This window comes from Maylandia zebra, linkage group LG3 (genome assembly GCF_041146795.1).
Source record: "Maylandia zebra isolate NMK-2024a linkage group LG3, Mzebra_GT3a, whole genome shotgun sequence".
Classification (NCBI taxonomy): domain Eukaryota; kingdom Metazoa; phylum Chordata; class Actinopteri; order Cichliformes; family Cichlidae; genus Maylandia; species Maylandia zebra.
This window is the reverse complement of record NC_135169.1, coordinates 4060263-4081673: the sequence shown is the minus strand read 5'-3', so window position 1 is coordinate 4081673 and position 21411 is coordinate 4060263. Positions and strand designations below refer to the sequence as shown.

At 43.7% G+C, this 21411-nt stretch overlaps 2 protein-coding genes across 2 annotated transcripts; both read right to left on the bottom strand.

Annotated features, from left to right (window-relative positions):
* Positions 1–10322: 10322 nt before the first annotated feature.
* Positions 10323–14311, bottom strand: LOC112431676 (nuclear factor 7, ovary-like). The gene is made up of 2 exons (XM_076878794.1): positions 13398–14311; positions 10323–13296 (listed from the first exon to the last, which is right to left on the bottom strand). Exon 2 carries the CDS (start codon positions 13277–13279, stop codon positions 11831–11833), a length of 1449 nt encoding a protein of 482 aa, XP_076734909.1. The 5' UTR covers positions 13280–13296; positions 13398–14311; the 3' UTR covers positions 10323–11830.
* A 1861-nt stretch (positions 14312–16172) lies between these two features.
* LOC143414439 (E3 ubiquitin-protein ligase TRIM35-like) lies at positions 16173–18329 on the bottom strand. Its single transcript, XM_076878790.1, has 2 exons — positions 17997–18329; positions 16173–17895 (listed from the first exon to the last, which is right to left on the bottom strand). The coding sequence occupies exon 2, from the start codon at positions 17876–17878 to the stop codon at positions 16715–16717; it is 1164 nt and encodes a 387-aa protein (XP_076734905.1). The 5' UTR covers positions 17879–17895; positions 17997–18329; the 3' UTR covers positions 16173–16714.
* Between the last annotated feature and the right edge of the window lie 3082 nt (positions 18330–21411).

Genomic DNA, 21411 nt, shown 5'->3' with positions numbered 1-21411 from the left:
TAACGCACTAGTTCCCACCCATGTAATAGAGATTGAAAATGTGACGTCATTCAGGGGTAAAACCGCAAAGAATTCTGGGAACTCGTGGCAAGAGGTACTAGCGCACGCAGGCTTTCAATTGAAATCAGTTTTGCAGCGATAAAAAGAAACACAAAAATGTCAAGAAGCTGTTGTATTATTAACTGCAATAGCCGGTCGCATGACAGCCATGGGAAGCCGACGGGTAAAGAGATCGGTTGTTATCGGATTACGTCGTTGAAGAGAAATTGTTCGAGCCATGTTTCCGAAGTAACAAAGAGGCGACTGGATTGCAGCCATTCAAAGATCAAATATAACGTCCCAGAACTCTCCAGCTCACAGGTTAGTCTGCTCCAAGCATTTACACAAAGGTCAGTCTGCTGTTGTAGTTAATGCGTCATTTTTCTTAACATAATTGGTGATATAGGTTACAAACAAGTCTGGTGCTGAACAGAAATTGTCGCGCTATGCTTCTATGTTTATTGTGCATAAATAGTAAATTGTCCTGACACAATATTGTGTTTCGCTTCTGTTATTACCATGGTACATTGACAAAAACATATACTTTTATTCACAGGATAAAACAGTTGTTTTGTATCACTAATTGTCCAGTGCGATTACAGCATACAATATTATTGTCACTGCTACATTTCTGTGATGAACCAGAAATTATTTCCACTACTAATTAATTACCGTTGAGCTCAAAGGTTATATTAATAAACGGTTAACGAATGTGTATTTATGACGATGTCCTATTAATAAACGGTCTCCTTGCAACATGGCAAATTGAACCCCCCCCCCACCCTCAATCAGATCTGGCGTTTGGAACTATTTTGGTTTTCATGTGACGTATGACCCTGAAGGTAAGCGCGTCATGGACAAAAGTAAAACAGTATGTCGGATGTGCCACGCAATGCTCAATAGAGATTGACAGACCACGTGACTTTTGCGCATTGCATGCCGGGAACTCGTGGCAAATCCAAGTACCTGCATCAAATGCAAACATTTGCAGCACCGCAAAACGTTCATTCTTCCGTTCCAATAAATTCTTGTTTTTTCTTTGCCGCACAAAAAAGGTATGTACAAAACGAAGGAGAACAATGCCGGTCCGTACAAAGACAGACTTGATGAAAAGTCAAAGAAAAGATACGAGGAAAAAAATCAAACCAGTGAAAGGGTCAGACCCTCACAAGCACACAGAGGGACAAAATACGTTAGCGTGCTGCCCAACTTTCACCACGCTCATATTTATAATTATACGCTTCTTGGAGTGAGTGCATACACTCATGAAGTCTAGTAACTTCAGGTCACTGCAACAATCCCCAGTTTGGGTACAGGACCTTGAAATGCACCGTGTAGAAAGTAAAGACCATCGTACGAACAAAGGTAAGTTTACCAGTCTCACAAATCGTCTTCATAAATACACATTCGGCTTAACTTCTGTCTTGCTAGCTTGCCCTGCGCTCAGTGAATCTGCGTTCGACTACTCCGCCTGGGCTGCACTGTCGAGCACAGATCCACTGAGCGCTCAACACAGACAGCATCGTCAGAAGGAAAGTTGATAAAATAAGTTAAAAATTTTGTATTGTTCGATACATATGCGTACCGAACCGAAAGCACTGTATCGAACGGTTCTGTATCGATACGAGTATTGTTGCACCCCTAATACATACATACACACACACACACACACACACACACACACACACACACACACACACACACACACACACACACATACATACATACATACATACATACATACATACACACATACGTGGACACACCATCAGTGCCAAAAGCCAACATAACACAGACTCTGATGCTGCAGGTTTTGTCTCTCTCCATCCAAAATTCACCAAACCAGCAGCAAAAGAAGATCAAAACTACACGTCACATGTAAGAAACATCGTAATTCCCTCTTACTTTTCTCAAAAATGACCTCTGACAAGAAAGTCTCATTTCTCCAGTTCAATACTGAAGAGATTTAAACTTTTTAAATTGCAAAACTCTTAGCTGTGTCTCTAATAAAACCTCTATAACTTTGCTCTGCTTCGCTTCAACAGCATCAGGTAATGTTCACATGTTAATTCATGGCTTTTGTCAGTTTTTTGATCTACTGCAGAATATTTTTAAGGTTATCTGCAATAAAAAGTCAGGCCAGGAAAATCTCCTTAATGTTCTTCTGTGTTTCATCCTGAGTTACTTTGACACAAAGACATCTGCTGTGATGCTTACACCTCTGATGTAGTCTGACTTTTTATTCAATTTTTATAGCTCCACATAAAAACAACAGTTGCCTCAAGGTTTAATATTGTAAGTTTATATTGATGATAAGTATTTATTAAGCTCTGAATTAAAGCTTCACATGTAAATCACAATGATGCAGAACAGCTGATTGTTCTGTAAATAGTTTGAAATGTTTGTTTAAAAAACTGCTTTGGCTGCATTAAAAAAAATAGCTGCAAAAAACTTTGTTTGCCAAACTCAGTTACTTTTTTGAAGAAGTAATTATGTAATTAATTGCTCAACATTGGTCTTTAAATACTGTATTTTGCAGACAGAGTTACAGACTCTCTCCCAGACCACAGACTCAGACTCATAATTCAAGTCAGAGCTTTAAAAGTTGTGTTTTCAAAATTGGAGTTCAAGTTATTTTTACTTCCAATAGTGTCAACATGCTACAGGTCATGAACAAGATTTTTTTAAATTTTCATTGTAAGTGGGCTAAAGCAGTTAATTAAAAGTAGTCTAACATAAATGTAAATGTTGTAATTTGATTATTTTAATAAACATGTAACTTGGATGGATTAGATGCTGGCGTGACCACAGTGCACACGTCTGCTGTGGCTCACAGTGGTCCAAAGGACGCTCAGGGAGTTTGTGTGTTCGCTCAGACACGTGAAAAATTAGAGGGAACATTGATGACCAGTGTTATCAGCCACACCCAAACACACTGCAGCAAGAAGCTCCATCAGTGTCACACTAACTCGAGTCAAAAAGAAGCAGCACAAGTTTAAAAGAATAAAAAGTCACTGATGGATATAAAGGACATTTTATCTGTTCAGTCTCTTCATATGTCTCATGTTCACATGTTCCATATCTTAACTGTGTGTAGCAACAACAGATAACACACATGTGTGGGCCTCATCTGAGCTCTGACACATGTAGCTCAGTGACAGCACTGTCTCTCTCTGCCTCTCTGTCTACATGGCTGTGAACAAAAATATAAACACTGAGGCTTCAAAATGCAGCATCTACAACACTGTCACTCTGCCTCCACCATGGAGACAGTCTCCATGGTGATGAGTACAATTGGCAGCGGAAACTGTTGTGAACTTCTCCATGAGTCATGTTTCCTGTTTCAGAGCTGCTGATTGGCTCTTTGGGCCCTTTACCTTCAGGAGGTCATGGACGAAGCACTGAAGCCGTTTATCACGTAAAAAATATTTTTAGTTTATAATAATTTGATAAATAATAAAATATTAATAAAAACTGGAGGTTTTTTTAGAACTTAGATTTTAAGCTATTTATGCCTTTTTTGCTGCTCTTTTTTAAACTTATTCCCTTTAAACTGTATTTATTCTTTTTAAAATATATTGGTTATTGCACTGTAGAGGCTGCTGAGGAACAGTATTTCGTTTCAGGCTGTGTAACACGAAATGACAATAACCAATAAAGTCTTGAGAGCTGCCATCATTGTTCCAGCAGGAGGCAGTAAAACACCAAACTGCACCTGTTGTGCTGAAAAGGTGTGAGCATGTGCAGTAACCCAGTAAGTTACCTGAAAACAGAGATTGTTTTTAAACCTGTAAAGGGGGAAATCCTGACGAACCAATCCACAGCCAGAAAAGAAGTCTAACTCTGTGCTGCTCCAATCAGGAATCAGCTCTGTTACTGTGTGAGTGTGTAAAGTCACAGAGTAGCTGGTTTCAAATGTATCTATAAAGTTTATTTACATTTTATTTAGGCATCAAAAAACAGTCCAAGTTTATTTCTTTGGACTTTGTTCACTTAGCGCCACCTGGAGGACAGTCAGCTCCCTGCAGCAGCTCTGGAGGACTGTTAACTGATGAAGAGCTCGGACTGCACAGCCTGCTTCATCACCGACTTCTTTAAATAAACATGACCACGATCAGTCGCAGCACCTCAGACAAACGTTTGTTACACAGCAGCCGCCTTCACACCGACTGAGCTCCATCACAGCTTCAGAGCTCAGCTTACTAAAGTCAAAGTTTATTTCCTCTCAGGTTTCTTACTTTCAGTAAAGTTTCACTGTTAGAGCCCTGACCAGCATCCTGCAGCATCTGGAGCAGCTGTGTGGTGCTGTCATGGCAATAAGGATCCAAATCTGTGGGGATGTTTCCAGCAGGGGTTATAACCTGCAGTCAGCAAGGTGTGCCTAATAAAGTGGCAGTGTTTATGTCACAGTGCAGCACCATCAGAAAACGGTGGTTTACATCTCTGTTACAGGAAACCTGAAGAGTTAAAACACAAGAGAAGAAAATCTAAACGTTACACAAAGAACATAAAAGAAGTAAACTTCATAAAAACTTCACAAATGATGCTTTAAATGAAAAATAAATCCCTGTAAATAATTCAACAGGTCACATGTTAGAATCAGAATCAGAATCAGAATCAGAAAGGGTTTTATTGCCAAATGTTGAGCAGGTTTACAACATTAGGAAATTGCTGCGGTGCTTCAGTGCAAACATACTGTCATAAAAATATAAAAATAAGAATAAGAATTAAAAGTGCTAAGTGGATAGATATATACATGAGTGCAGGTGGTGATCAGTGCCAAACATGGAATGATGCAGTGAACACAGTGTAGGGTCATGTGTTAGTGGTGGGAACAGTCATACGGTTATTGTTCATGTGTCCAACAGCAGAGGGGAAGAAACTGTTCTTATGGCGAGAGGTTCTGGTGCGAATGGACCGGAGCCTCCTGCCTGAGGGGAGCAGGTCAAACAGACTGTGTCCAGGGTGAGAAGGGTCAGCTGAGATCCGAGCTGCACGCCCCAGTGTCCTGGAGGTGTACAGGTCCTGCAGAGATGGGAGTCTGCAGCCAATCACCTTCTCAGCAGAGCGCACAACACGCTGCAGTCTCTGTTTGTCCCTGATAGTGGCTCCAGCGTACCACACAGTGATGGAGGAGGTGAGGATGGACTCGATGATTGCAGTGTAGAACTGCATCATCGTCCGTGTTGGCAGGTTGAATTTCTTCAGCTGCCTCAGGAAGTACATCCTCTGCTGGGCTTTCTTGATGACGGAGGTGATGGTGGGCTCCCACTTCAGGTCCTGGGTGATGGTGGTACCCAGGAAGCGGAATGAGTCCACAGAGGTGATGGGGGTGTCAGTCAGGATGATGGGGGGGAGTGGGGCTGTGTGCTTCCTGAAGTCCACAATAATCTCCACTGTCTTCTGGGCATTCAGCACCAGGCTGTTGTGGCTGCACCAGGACACCAGACGTTCAACCTCCCTCCTGTAGGCAGACTCATCCCCGTCCGAGATGAGCCCAATAACGGTGGTGTCATCTGCAAACTTGATTAGCTTGACAGACTGGTGGGTGGAGGTGCAGCAGTTGGTGTACAGGGAGAAGAGCAGAGGAGAAAGAACACAGCCCTGAGGGGAGCCGGTGCTGATGGTCCGGGAGTCCGAGACATTCTTTCCCAGCCTCACATGCTGCTTCCTGTCCGTCAGGAAGTCAGTGATCCACCGGCAGATGGGATCAGGCACATTCATCTGGGAAAGCTTGCCTTGGAGATGGTCTGGAAGGATGGTGTTGAAGGCAGAGCTGAAGTCCACAAACAGGATCCTGGCGTAGGTTCCTGGGGAGTCCAGATGCTGCAGGATGAAGTGTAGGGCCATGTTGATTGCGTCATCTACAGACCTGTTGGCTCTGTATGCAAACTGCAGGGGGTCCAGGAGGGGGGCAGTGAGGGTCTTGAGATAGGAGAGAACCAGGTGCTCAAATGACTTCATGACCACAGATGTCAGAGCCACGGGTCTGTAGTCATTTAGTCCAGTGATCCTAGGTTTCTTGGGGACAGGGATTATGGTAGAGGACTTGAAGCAGGCAGGCACATGACATGCCTGCAGTGAGGAGTTAAAAATGCCAGAAAACACTGGGGCCAGCTCGTTTGCACAGTGTCTGAGGGTGGCAGGAGACACGTCATCTGGGCCGGGAGCTTTTCGAGCATTCAGACTCTTAAACTGCTTCCTCACATCTGCTTCATGAATATGAAGAGTTGTGGTGGGAGGAGGTGGTGTGAAATCCTCTTTTGTGTGGGGTGAGGAGGGGGGTGTTGTAGGTGAAGTGTTTGAAGGTGGTGATGGCTCTATGGAGGGGGGAGAGGTGGGGGAATGAGTGTCCAAAGTGTCTCTATTGTTGGGGCCGTTGGAGGTGTGAAGGCTGCCTGATGGCTCGTCAAAACGGCAGTAAAAGTCGTTGAGGGTGTTGGCCAAGAGCAAGTCGTCAGTGGAGTGGGGGGTTTTAGGCTTGTAGTTGGTGATATTCCTAAAACCTTTCCACACAGAGGCCGAGTCATTCTCTGAGATCTGCTGCTGCATCTTCTCAGAGTGCTGGTGTTTTGCAATGTCCACTTCTTTAGTGAACCTGTACTTGGCCTCTCTGTAGGTGACTAGTAAACAAGATGGCGGCGCGCACAGACGCAGCGGCCCGGAGCTCCTACACTTTTGCACTTTTGGTGGTACTGTGTATTATTTCACACAGTCTGGGGTTACTTCAATACAACAGAGATGATCTACTACAACTAAGCCGTGGAGATCTTCAACTAACATCCGAGTATCTCATCCCCCCGGAGATCGTTAAGCAACCCCCGGGGCTACCCGCAACAGCAAGCCGCAGGAGGAGACGTTGCGAGCGGAGGCAGAAGAGAGGCAGGCGGGGAGGCCTGTGGGCACGGCTAAAGACTAGTCCGTTTAAACCACCACTCCCGATCATATTCCTCTCCAACGCCCGTTCAATCCGTTACAAACTGGATGAAATACGACTGCAGATCGCCACTCGACGGACTTTTAATAACTGTTCGTTCATGATTTTCACTGAAACCTGGCTGGACAGCGCCATTCCCGATGCGTCTATTGATCTAGCAGGCCGCACCGCCTATCGAGCCGACAGATCTGCGGACTCGGGTAAGAAGACTGGCGGGGGGCTGTGCATCTATATTAACAACTTTTGGTGCACGAACGTCACGGTAACGGAAAGACTGTGCAGTACAGAGGTAGAACTGTTGGTGTTAAAGTGCCGTCCATTCTATCTCCCTCGGGAATTTTCTGCCGTTTACATCTGCGCTGTTTACATTCCACCAGATGCTAATGCTAAGCTAGCGTTAGCACAATTGAGCAGCAGCATCAATAACAGCCTGGTAGCACACCCGGACAGTGTCTTTATTGCGGCTGGGGATTTTAACCACGCGGACCTGAAATCTGTACTTCACAATTTCCACCATAATGTGAAGTGTGCTACCAGAGGAGATAGAACGTTGGACCAGGTGTACACCAACATGGCGAATGCGTACAGAGCCCAGGCTTATCCCCACCTGGGTCTGTCAGACCATCTCTCCCTTCTGCTACACCCAATATACACACAAAAGATCAAGAGCACTGGGATTACAACCAAAACCGTGAGAACATGGCCGCAGGATGCTATTCCGATGCTTCAGGACTGTTTCCACTGCACAGACTGGGATGTATTCAAGGTGCAGGACACTGACAATCGTGTCGCATTGGACAGTTACACCTCCACTGTCTTGGACTACATCTGTTTCTGTGTGGACAATGTAACAACTTGGAAACGATTCCGTGTGTTCCCTAATAATCCACCCTGGATGACACACGGAATTCAACAACTTATTCGAACGAGGAACAACGCTTTCAAATCCGGGGACCAGGAGGCATACAGTGCTGCCAGGGCCAACCTGAGAAGAGGCATCAAGACTGCCAAGCAGCACCACAGGAGGCGTATCGAGGCCAGGTTTGAGAACAACACAAACCCAAGGCAAGTCTGGGAGGGCATCAGGGCTATCACGGACTACAAAAGAAGAACACCATCACCCTCAGCCAACAGTTCTACTCTGGCTGAGGATCTAAATCTCTTTTATGCCCGTTTTGATAGGGAGAACACCGACCCTGTCCTGTCCCCTCTCCCCTCATCCAATCCTGCTCCAGTCCTGAGCACTCGTGAGCTGAGGCGTGTGTTCCGGAGCATTAACACCAGGAAGGCGGCCGGGCCAGATGGAGTGCTGGGCCGGGTGCTAAAAGACTGTGCTGCGGACCTGGCGGACGTCTTCACCTCTATATATAACACCTCGTTGTCCTGTTCACTGGTACCATCCTGTTTCAAAGCAGCAACCATCGTTCCCATCCCAAAACAGTCAAATGTCACATGCCTGAACGATTTCAGACCTGTGGCACTCACCCCCATTCCCGCCAAATGCCTGGAGAGACTGGTTATTAAACACATCAGAGCTGCTTTTCCACCATCCCTGGACTCGCACCAGTTTGCATACAGGGAGAACCGGTCAACCGAGGATGCGATCGCCACAGTGCTGCACACATTACTGAAGCACTTGGAACACAGGAACACCTATGCACGGCTCCTCTTTGTAGACTACAGCTCGGCTTTTAATACCATCCGGCCATACAAACTCCATCCCAAACTCCACCAACTGGGACTTAACTCCTCTCTGTGCAACTGGATTGTGGACTTCCTCACTAACCGTAGACAGAGTGTCAGAGTGGGTAAGAACACCTCTTCCACCCTTGTGGTCAACACCGGTGCCCCTCAGGGGTGTGTCCTGAGCCCTCTGCTATACACTCTCTTCACCCATGACTGTATTTCCTCCTGCGCGTCCAATCTCATTGTTAAGTTTGCAGATGACACTACAGTGCTCGGACTTATATCCAACAATGATGAGACAAACTATAGGACAGAGGTGCAACAACTAGAGTCATGGTGCCACGACAATAACTTGGTCTTAAACACCAAAAAGACCAAGGAGATCATTGTAGATTTCCGGAAGAAGGGTCATAACAACCATCTGCCTCTCTTCATTGGCAGTGAGGCGGTGGAGAGGGTGAGCAGTTTTAAATTCTTGGGAGTAACTGTGACCGAGGACCTGTCCTGGGGCAACCATATCACCTCAGTTGCACGGAAGGCCCAACAGCGCCTCTACTACCTGAGGAGACTGCGGAGCGCACACATTCCCAGATCTCTGATGTTGAACTTCTACAACTGTGCCATCAGCACCGTTCTGACGTATGGATTTCTAGTGTGGTTCCCCAGCTGCACCAAGGCCGATCAGCAAGCACTCCAGCGGGTGGTGAAAGAAGCTGGCAGAATTATTGGAACAAGTCTGCCAGGGATCAGTAATATCTTCCCCACTCGCTGTCTGAGGAGGGTGCACAGTATCCTGCGGGACCAACATCACCCTGCGCGCCACCTTTTCCATCTGCTGCCCTCAGGGAGAAGGTACAGGTCTATACAGGCCAGAACATCCAGACTGGCCAACAGCCTGTATCCACAGGCTGTGAGGCTCCTGAACTCTCTGCCCCCCTCTCACGGACAATAACCATATCCAACTTCTTAATAGCAATGAACTGGTCTGCATTGGTGCATCATATCTTTATGTAAACAGCGGCCAGGTTGAATGAAGCAAACTCCCGCGGAGAATAAAACGGTTTGCAGTGAATAAAAAGGTATTCCAGAGAGGGAGAGCAGTGCTGAGCAATCACTGTTACATCTGTGCACCAGCCACTATTAATGTAGAAGCAGACACCTCCACCTTTGGTCTTACCAGAAAGAGAGGCCTGCCGGTCCGCGCGCAGCAGATGAAAGCCCTCCAGCTTGAGCGCGCTGTCCGGGATGTCCTCACAGAGCCACGTCTCCGTAAAACATAACACACAGGAGGAGGCAAAGTCTCTGTTCATGCTTCTCATCAGGGCCAGTTCGTCTGTCTTATTCCTGAGTGATCGTACATTGGAAAGGAAGATCCCAGGAAGAGCAGTTCGCAGTCCACGTCTCCTCAGACGCACGAGTGCGCCGGCTCGCTTACCTCTCTTTCGGCGTCTCACCACCTTAACTAAACTCTGTAGCCGCTCACTGTGGTTTGTCCCAGCAGCTCTTAGGAAACAAACTGCTAACTTCAGTGTCAGCACACACTGTTAGTAAACTATGCAACACTGAATTCAGGTTTCAGTTGTGTTAAGTTGTGAAGTTGTGATGAAAGTCTTCTTACTGACACAGGTAGGATGGTCAGGCGTCCTCTGTTCCTTCACCGTTCATGAACTGTCACTTATAAAATGCTGCCAAACATCAACTACACTCAATAACTAAACGTGTGCAGGTTAAAGTGATGGACGCCCAGATCTGCACTCCAAATACAAACAGACTAAAGGTGTTTCCTCCAGAAACAAAGACAATATTTACAAAGGTCTCACAGGTAAATTGTGAGCGATCACAGCAGCATCTCATCCTGACTAACAGCTTTTAGATGCAGGGAGAGCGTCGTGGTTCAGAGGTGGTTCAGCAGATGATGAAGGCCTTTCTGTTGCATTGTGTAGTGCTGTGGAGGCCATGATGGTCGACTGGGTCTGCTTCTACTGAACTCACAAACACTTCTGAGGTATTTACACCTGAAGCCTCATTGAATGTGAGTCAGAAACAAACGGCTCAGCTGTGATTAATGGATGTTTCCCTGCATTTCTATTTTCACACAGTTTATTTCTTACAGCAGGAAAACTGAACAGAATGTATGTAAGAGGTCAGAGTGAGGATGACGTCACTTAATACAGGAAATACATGTTTGTCTGTTTTGATGATGAAGGACTTCTTCAGCTCTGTAAACAGCTACACTTGAGAGGACAGAGGTGATTTCATGGATCAATAACAATGTGTTTATCAGCTTTCATCATCGCAGTGCAGACATGACGTCAGATCTATCAGAGTGAAGGCCGTCTCTCTGATGACGTCACAGAGCAGAGTCCTTCTGTCCAATAAAGGATCTCAGATCAGCTGCTGCCATCTTGTGGCCACAGTTGGTTACTGTCTCTGAAAGTTGTCTCATGTTTCCTGTTGTCCTGCTAACAAAGGCTGGAGCTCATCATGCTGAGAGGGCAGCAGCATTTTGTGGCTCTTCACACATGTTCATTATATTCTGATGATCCTGGATGGAGACAAACTACAGATAAGTGTGTTCAGCCCAACTAGTTTATCTCATTACAGCAGTTTGATGTTTCCCTTTGAATCCCCCTGAAGATCCTGACAGTGAAGCACGTACATAATACTCCAGCCTTTCAACTCTGAGCTTATTTAGTTCTATTAATACACTGAAATCTCATTTGTGTCATGAAGAAAGTCTTTAATCAAACAGAATTCAAAGATCAGAAACATTTCATATATGGAGTTAAACATGAATCATTGTTTCAACAACATATTTATTGTTGTCATAAACAGACAAGAAGACAACAACAAACTGCTCCTCCCATTCAACACATGTCAGTCCATATCCCAGCAAACTAAATCATCTCCATTTACACATCAAATAGAAACATGAATCACTTGTAATGATTAGAAACTTGATAGAATTTCAAATCTAGTTTGGGGAGTCATTCAGTGAGAAACAGTGAAATGATTTTCCATGTGAAAAGGTGGACAGCAGAAACAGAAAGAAACAGTGAAACTAAAAGAGAAACAAAGAGCTTTGGAACAACGAGGCAGCAGGAGGACAGCTGCAGTTTAACAGCTTCAACTCACTGACAGGAAACAACATTAGAAACATCATCATCCTCAACTCATCTGCTGCACTGACACTGACACCTTCAACGGACACACCTTCACTTCATCATCGTCTGTCCAAATGTATGGAAACATCCTGTGAGTGAAAGTGTGTGTGAAGGTGTGTATGTGTGTGTTAGTATCAGGATCAGAGAACGACAGCTTTCCTCTGTTCCAGTCCAGATTCACTCTGATCCTCTGGAGCTTCTTCTCTACTGAGAGAGCAGATTCTGCTGATGGTGAGAGTGTGTAGTATTTACCTTTATTGAACCCTATTATCCATAATCCAGTCGTGGATCCAGTTAATGGTGAGTATTTACCTAAAACGAACAACTGTATTCTCCATAATGTAGACCGCATGCTTCCCTTCCTCTGCAAAGACTCTGCTAACACACCCAGTCCCCACACTGTACTGTCTCCAACATCAACATCCCAGCTGTGAGTCCCTGAGTTAAAGCCCTCAGAGCCCAGGACAGAGCTGTAATAATCAAACCTCTCTGGATTATCAGGAAGCTGCTGCCTCTCTCCTCCTCTCACACTGGTCAGATCTTCAGACAGGATGAGTTTTGGATGAGCAGTGTTTGGGTCCAGAATGAGAGGAGTGTAGGAGACCATGTCCTTCATCTTGTTCCAGATGTTGAAGGTCAGGTTGCCCAGGTGTTTGGCCTGGTCTATCAGAGCTCCTGAGGGCAGCTGTGGATCATCCAGCAGGGGACAGCGCTGGACTCTTTCCACTGCAGCCTTGTAGTTGTGCAGGAATGAGACGTCTTCAGCTCTCAGCTCCTCCTCTGTGGCTCTGACTGTGTCTGAAAGAGCTGCTATCTCTCTGCTCAGAGCCTCCATCTTCTCCTTCATCATCCCACTCTTCTGCTCCTCTTCCTCCCTCAGTGCAGCCAGCCTGGCCTCCTCTTCCTCTGCTAGAAACTGCTGAAGCTTCTTAAACTGCTCCTTAATCTGCCTCTCTGTGTGTCGGGCCTGGACCTTAATGTGTTCTGCTGTTTGATCAAACTTCACTTGAACTTCTTCACAAACTTTTAACTTCTCCTTTAAGGGCTCCAGAGTTTCCTGAAGTTCCTTCTTGTGTTGTTGTGCAGCTTCATCGATGGGTCTGAATCTGTGATTGGTGTGTTTTTCTGAGGCACAGCAGACGACACACACTGGCTGCTGATGGTCCAGACAGAAGAGTTTGAGTTTCTCAGAGTGCAGACTGCAGAGAGCCTCTGAAGCTCTCTGATCTCTCTCCTGTAAGAACGACTCACACAGGTTCTTTAAAGCTCGGTTTAAAGGTGGTTCATAAACTGATCTTTTCTTACAAACTGGACACTCGTGTGTTGGTCTCTCTCTCCACCATCTCTTCAGACAGTCTTTACAGAAGCTGTGGCTACATGACAGAAGAACAGGACCTCTGAAAACCTCCTGACAGACCGGACAGCAGAGATCCTCCTCTGATCTGGAAGCCATTGAGTCTGTGAGTGAAGCTGAAAACAGCAGACAGGAAGTACAGTCAGTCCTGGCTCCCCTCCCTCCTCTACCACCTTCACTGAAACTTGCTTTGAGTCGTGTTTCTGCTCAAACTCACATTCAGTGTGTGGAGCGTCAGCAGCTTGAAGCAGCAGTGTTGGAGTTTTCCACTTTTCTCTCCTGTAGCTGGACTCACTCAGAGGAAGCTGCTAGTTTGGTCTGAGCTCAGTCTGATCGTCTGTGCGTCTCTCTTTACTGAAGAAGAAAAACATCTTGTTTCCTGGTTTTGTTGCATGTAAGTGATGTGAGGGGAGGAGAACAATGTTGCTTTACCTGTAGCCTAGGTGTGCTTCATTCCAGAGTTAGACTTTCATCCTGCCAGCAGCTCAAAAGCTATAAAACAGGTTTTCCTCCATTCCAGCTGCACATGTCACAACATTACTCTTAATTTTAATTACTTTTGTAGAATCTATTTAGACTTTGAAGCAAAACTATCAGATTTCTCACATAACTAAAAGATTTAATTTATTTATCAGTAATCATCAGTGCACCTGACTCACCAATTCTGGGTAAAACACACTGCTAACCTCAGTAAGGGCCAGTCAAAACACCCTTTACCTCAGGTCACAAATAAGTACAGTATTAAAGTTCTGTGAGTGATGAGACATTCTGTATGATTTTAGGATGGATTTCTTCATTTTAGCCCTGATTTTGATTTTGCTGTATTTCCAAATCTTAGACATAATGGAGGATTTCGGAACATAAAACTTACCAGAAAGTGATTATCATCAACAGTTTGGTTGATGATGTCATAGCTAAATTTAACCTAAAAAAAGATGTGACACCAGTAAAAACTGCCAAAAAACTATGCTTGAGACTTGTGTCTTTTAGGGACTTTTCTAACACAAATATCTGCTTTAACTTAAATGAGGACCACGAATGTCCTTTGGAAACTGGTAAATACAATGAACAATGATTAAACATCTGCTTGTGTTAAGGTACGCTTCATGATTTCAAGATTTATTTCTTTTCTCTTGGTGTTCCAGTCCAGTCTTGCTTTTTTCCTGTAAATAAACCTTGGTTTTTTGAGTTTGCTTTGGGTCCAAACCTATGTGGAGCCTCTAGTCTGTGACAGATGATGGATCATGTACAAAAGACGGTTTGTCTCAGGTGAGCCAGATACAAAATCGAAGCATCACAATATTTTCACTACTCAGTCTACATCTCTAATATTTTATTTTGTTTTCCTCTAACACATGAGCACATTTTACAGCAAGTGCAGCAGTAAATGTATTGATGGTACATTTTACTGCACTTGTACATCTTGGAAGACTGTGTTGAATCAGCCTATGCATGACCTCTGTTACCTAAGCACTTCCCACCAAGGTCCCCAATGTCCTCAGTACTGCTAAATCTCCTGGGCACTGAGGAATTTCCATTCACAACAAAATGCAGTAAAGTTGTTTTTTTGTTCTTGTTTTTTTTTTTTTTTTAATCGTTGTATGTGTTCATGAAATGATGTTAATCTACAGATAAGTGTGTAAAGCTTAGTCATTTGAGCTCACTGATTCAAACATGTTTTAAAGCATTCATGATAACTTCATAAGAGCAGTCCTACTGTCAAATCATCAAGTGTACGAAGGCTTTCTTAAACATCATCAACCTTTTATGGAGACTTTTTGTACATCTTCATTTATGCTGTTTTTGTTCACCGTGTTCTGATCTTAAACCGGTTTATCCAGCGGATAAAAATAGTGTCATGTTCTGGGTGAATCACAGCAATTTTCCACAGTCCCTGCTCTTGTCATCTAGGCAGAGTCTTCATCACTCCTAAGACTAATGAAGCCGGTTGTATTTAAGACCAGCTGTTAGATTTGTATTGTTGATTGTCATTTATGCTTAGAAATATTTACTCATATATGCTTAGAAGTGTATAATCAATTGTAGATTGAAAGAATGTCTCATCCTAAAGAGGTCTGTAAGAACTCTGTGTAGCTGAGGGGGGTGCGTTACTCCTCTGTACAGAGTGTGTTCTGGCATAAATCACATACTCCCTAGGAGAGTTTATCTTTTCTTATTGATTTATGGTATAGCAAGCACACGTATATCTGTTTAAGTATAAGAGCCTTTTGTTAGATGGACCCAGACGTCCTGGCACCAGCTAGCACCAGAGTCTTCACAGGGTCACACATCTTGACCTCACACACACACACACACACACACACACACACACACACACACACACACACACACACACAGGCAAGGTACTCTTTGTGTGTATGTAGACGTCATATGTTAATGAACCTATGCATATTCATGTAACCTCAATAAAAGAACAGTGGTACGGGAGAACGGACGAGAGCAACTGGGGTCAGGCGAGGGAACGGCGCCTCTTCGGTCTCTCCCGTGCACGAGAAACATGAAGAACTTTGCCTACTTCGTGTCTTGCCTTGCAGTGTAATTATATTGTCTTCAACGTTCCAGCGGATGGGTTCAAGCTACAAACCTATCACCAGCCTTCGCCAGAATGTCTGCTAACCTACTGGTTCTCAATTGACTGTGTCTAAGACTTCATAGTTCATGTTCATTCATCCTAGGCTCATTCTTAGCTTTTGCACCTGTAAATATTGTTATCACAACATGACTGTAAATAACACTCTTGTTCACTTCATTCTTAGCAGAGACCTGAAAATTAAAAGAAAGCTGTTTTCTTGTTACACAATGGGTTTATTAAATATTTTTTATACCTGAATATGATTACATTTTTCTTTCACAAGTACCTGACTCTTTACTTCCACACTGGAATGATAATTTTTTATTGGAATTAAATAAAGTAAACAAAAGAACAGAATTCAAAGAGCAGAAACATTTCATATATGGAGTTAAACATGAATCATTGTTTCAACAACATATTTATTGTTGTCATAAACAGACAAGAAGACAACAACAAACTGCTCCTCCCATTCAACACATGTCAGTCCATATCCCAGCAAACTAAATCATCTCCATTTACACATCAAATAGAAACATGAATCACTTGTAATGATTAGAAACTTGATAGAATTTCAAATCTAGTTTGGGGAGTCATTCAGTGAGAAACAGTGAAATGATTTTCCATGTGAAAAGGTGGACAGCAGAAACAGAAAGAAACAGTGAAACTAAAAGAGAAACAAAGAGCTTTGGAACAACGAGGCAGCAGGAGGACAGCTGCAGTTTAACAGCTTCAACTCACTGACAGGAAACAACATTAGAAACATCATCATCCTCAACTCATCTGCTGCACTGACACTGACACCTTCAACGGACACACCTTTGCTTTAACAGCAGTTTCAATGTATGGAAACATCCTGTGAGTGAAAGTGTGTGTGAAGGTGTGTATGTGTGTGTTAGTATCAGGATCAGAGAACGACAGCTTTCCTCTGTTCCAGTCCAGATTCACTCTGATCCTCTGGAGCTTCTTCTGGACTGAGAGAGCAGTTGACGGACCTGATCCTGAATATGGTCAAAATCTATCTGTATTGAATCATCAACATTTGTTATAATTTTAAATCTAGCTTCGGGAGTCAGTTCGTCCCATGTACTGTCTCCAACATTGAAATAGTCATAGTCCAGGACAGAGTCGTCATAATCAAACTCTTCTGGATTATCAGGAAGCCACCATCCTCCTTCTCTCACACTGGTCAGATCGTCAGACGGGATGAGGTTTGGACCAGCAGTGTTTGGGTCCAGAATGACAGGAATGTAGGAGGCCATGTCCTTCATGTTGTTGCAGATGTTGAAGGTCAGGTTGCCCAGGTGTTTGGCCTGGTCTATCAGAGCTCCTGAGGGCAGCTGTGGATCATCCAGCAGGGGGCAGCGCTGGACTCTTTCCACTGCAGCCTTGTAGTTGTGCAGGAATGAGACGTCTTCAGCTCTCAGCTCCTCCTCTGTGGCTCTGACTGTGTCTGAAAGAGCTGCTATCTCTCTGCTCAGAGCCTCCATCTTCTCCTTCATCATCCCACTCTTCTGCTCCTCTTCCTCCCTCAGTGCAGCCAGCCTGGCCTCCTCTTCCTCTGCTAGAAACTGATGAAGCTTCTTAAACTGCTCCTTAATCTGCCTCTCTGTTTGTCGGGCCTGGACCTTAATGTGTTCTGCTGTTTGATCAAACTTCACTTGAACTTCTTCACAAACCTTTAACTTCTTCTTTAAGGGCTCCAGAGTTTCCTGAAGTTCCTTCTTGTGTTGTTGTGCAGCTTCATCGATGGGTCTGAATCTGTGATTGGTGTGTTTTTCTGAGGCACAGCAGACGACACACACTGGCTGCTGATGGTCCAGACAGAAGAGTTTGAGTTTCTCAGAGTGCCGACTGCAGAGAGCCTCTGAAGCTCTCTGATCTCTCTCCTGTAAGAACGACTCACACAGGTTCCTTAAAGCTCGGTTTAAAGGTGGATCATAAACTGATCTTTTCTTACAAACTGGACACTCGTGTGTTGGTCTCTCTCTCCACCATCTCTTCAGACAGTCTTTACAGAAGCTGTGGCTACATGACAGAATAACAGGATCTCTGAAGACCTCCTGACAGACCGGACAGCAGAGATCCTCCTCTGATCTGGAAGCCATTGAGTCTGTGAGTGAAGCTGAAAACAGCAGACAGGAAGTACAGTCAGTCCTGGCTCCCCTCCCTCCTCTACCACCTTCACTGAAACTTGCTTTGAGTCGTGTTTCTGCTCAAACTCACATTCAGTGTGTGGAGCGTCAGCAGCTTGAAGCAGCAGTGTTGGAGTTTTCCACTTTTCTCTCCTGTAGCTGGACTCACTCAGAGGAAGCTGCTAGTTTGGTCGGAGCTCAGTCTGATCGTCTGTGCGTCTCTCTGCACTGAAGAAGAAAAACATCTTGTTTCCTGGTTTTGTTGCATGTAAGTGATGTGAGGGGAGGAGAAAAATGTTGCTTTACCTGTAGCCTAGGTGTGCTTCATTCCAGAGTTAGACCTTCATCCTGCCAGCAGCTCAAAAGCTATAAAACAGGTTTTCCTCCATTCCAGCTGCACATGTCACAGCATTACTCTTAATTTTAATTACTTTTGTAGAATCTATTAAGACTTTGAAGCAAAACTATCAGATTTCTCACATAACTAAAAGATTTAATTTATTTATCAGTAATCATCAGTGCACCTGACTCACCAATTTTTGGTAAAACACACTGCTAACCTCAGTAAGGGCCAGTCAAAACACCCTTTACCTCAGGTCACAAATAAGTACAGTATTAAAGTTCTGTGAGTGATGAGACATTCTGTATGATTTTAGGATGGATTTCTTCATTTTAGCCCTGATTTTGATTTTGCTGTATTTCCAAATCTTAGACATAATGGAGGATTTCGGAACATAAAACTTACCAGAAAGTGATTATCATCAACAGTTTGGTTGATGATGTCATAGCTAAATTTAACCTAAAAAAAGATGTGACACCAGTAAAAACTGCCAAAAAACTATGCTTGAGACTTGTGTCTTTTAGGGACTTTTCTAACACAAATATCTGCTTTAACTTAAATGAGGACCACGAATGTCCTTTGGAAACTGGTAAATACAATGAACAATGATTAAACATCTGCTTGTGTTAAGGTACGCTTCATGATTTCAAGATTTATTTCTTTTCTCTTGGTGTTCCAGTCCAGTCTTGCTTTTTTCCTGTAAATAAACCTTGGTTTTTTGAGTTTGCTTTGGGTCCAAACCTATGTGGAGCCTCTAGTCTGTGACAGATGATGGATCATGTACAAAAGACGGTTTGTCTCAGGTGAGCCAGATACAAAATCTAAGCATCACAATATTTTCACTACTCAGTCTACATCTCTAATATTTTATTTTGTTTTCCTCTAACACACGGGAGCACATTTTACAGCAAGTGCAGCAGTAAATGTATTGATGGTACATTTTACTGCACTTGTACATCTTGGAAGACTGTGTTGAATCAGCCTATGCATGACCTCTGTTACCTAAGCACTTCCCACCAAGGGCCCCCAATGTTCTCAGTACTGCTAAATCTCCTGGGCACTTAGGAATTTCCATTCACAACAAAATGCAGTAAAGTTGTTTTTTTTTCTTGTTTTTTTTTTTTTTTTTTTAAATCGTTGTATGTGTTCATGAAATGATGGTAATCTACAGATAAGTGTGTAAAGCTTAGTCATTTGAGCTCACTGATTCAAACATGTTTTAAAGCATTCATGATAACTTCATAAGAGCAGTCCTACTGTCAAATCATCAAGTGTATGAAGGCTTTCTTAAACATCATCAACCTTTTATGGAGACTTTTTGTACATCTTCATTTATGCTGTTTTTGTTCACCGTGTTCTGATCTTAAACCGGTTTATCCAGCGGATAAAAATAGTGTCATGTTCTGGGTGAGTCACAGTAATTTTCCACAGTCCCTGCTCTTGTCATCTAGGCAGAGTCTTCATCACTCCTAAGACTAATGAAGCCGGTTGTATTCAAGACCAGCCTTCGCCAGAATGTCTGCTAACCTACTGGTTCTCAATTGACTCTGTCTAAGACTTCATAGTTCATGTTCATTCATCCTAGGCTCATTCTTAGCTTTTGCACCTGTAAATATTACTATCACAACATGACTGTAAATAACACTGTTGTTCACTTCATTCTTAGCAGAGACCTGAACATTAAAAGAAAGCTGTTTTCTTGTTACACAATGGGTTTATTAAATATTTGTTATACCTGAATATGATTACATTTTTATTTCACAAGTACCTGACTCTTTACTTCCACACTGGAATGATCATTTTTTATTGGAATTAAATAAAGTAAACAAAAGAACAGAATTCAAAGATCAGAAACATTTCATATATGTTTATATATGTCATATATATATATAGGTCAGTAAGGTCAGTAAGCACAACCAGAATTCATCATTCTCAGGGACTTCTCTCATCCTGACAATAAACTTTTCCAGCTCCTCCCCTCCAGAAGACGCTACAGGACCCTGCAGATTAAAACCAGCTGGTTTAGGAACAGCTTATTACCCACAGCTGTCACCCCACTGAACTCAATCTCCCGCTGAACCTTTCCATCCACACCCCCTATCCCTCTGTTACGGATTCAAATATTGGGGATGGAGACAAGAGGAAACACCACAATAACAACACTGGTCCGGCCGGGTTAAGTCAAACGATGATTTTAATGATCACACGCGTGGGAGATGGACACCGTACGCAGACAGCATCAGATCTCAAAATGGTGGAGCATTGATCAAACTCTTATAGTCTCTAGTAGCCCCCACCTAATCATAAAAGCCTAAACATTCACATGCTTTCTCTCACACGGCGCCTAAGCTACGACCTTGGCTCCCGGTTTATCTGCTCCTGCTGAGATGGAGCAGGAAACTCCAGTATGTTCTGTTCTCTTCTAATCAGACAAATAAGGCAATGACTTTCTGCGAACAGTATTTCTTATAAGTCAGCAGTATAATGCATCATAAAACAACATCATTCATTCACAATAAATCAGCAGTCTAAGGTAATGCAAATCAGTTTAACAAATGCAATAGTTATCAGCTTCTTCTAATTCAGGAGAATAATGCAAACTAAATGTTATATCTTCACTCCGGGTTACTAGTATAACAATGATACTCGGACCACGACGTAACTTGAGGTATTTATTACAACGGCTTAACTTAACATGGAGCTAGCCCGAGCAACAGGCTAAATCATTTCCCATAATGCATCTGGGCATGACCGCTACGGGTCCTGTTATAACCCAAAATACACAACATCTCCTCCCCTCTTACAAAGGATGTACTACGAAACAAACAGGTGATCTACTCACAAACTTCAGTCTTCACTGGAACATGACAGTAATGCCTCACAAACATTTCACCTCTTATTAACTGTAAGGTTACAACACCAACTCTTTTAATTGCTATCTTGGGAGTGAGGGTGGACTACCTCAACCTCCCTCCCTGACCCATGGGGATTATTCTGCCCCGTTCATTTGGGTCAGGTGCCATCTAATAACTCAGACGAACAGGCGGCCGCCGCTCTCTGTTGGGGTATCGGCGGTGTGTGGTAACGTCAGTCTGTGTGCTCTCTTGTGGAGCCTTTGTTCCTGACACCAAAGATGTCTCAGTCTCTCTTACAGTCTCATTTACAG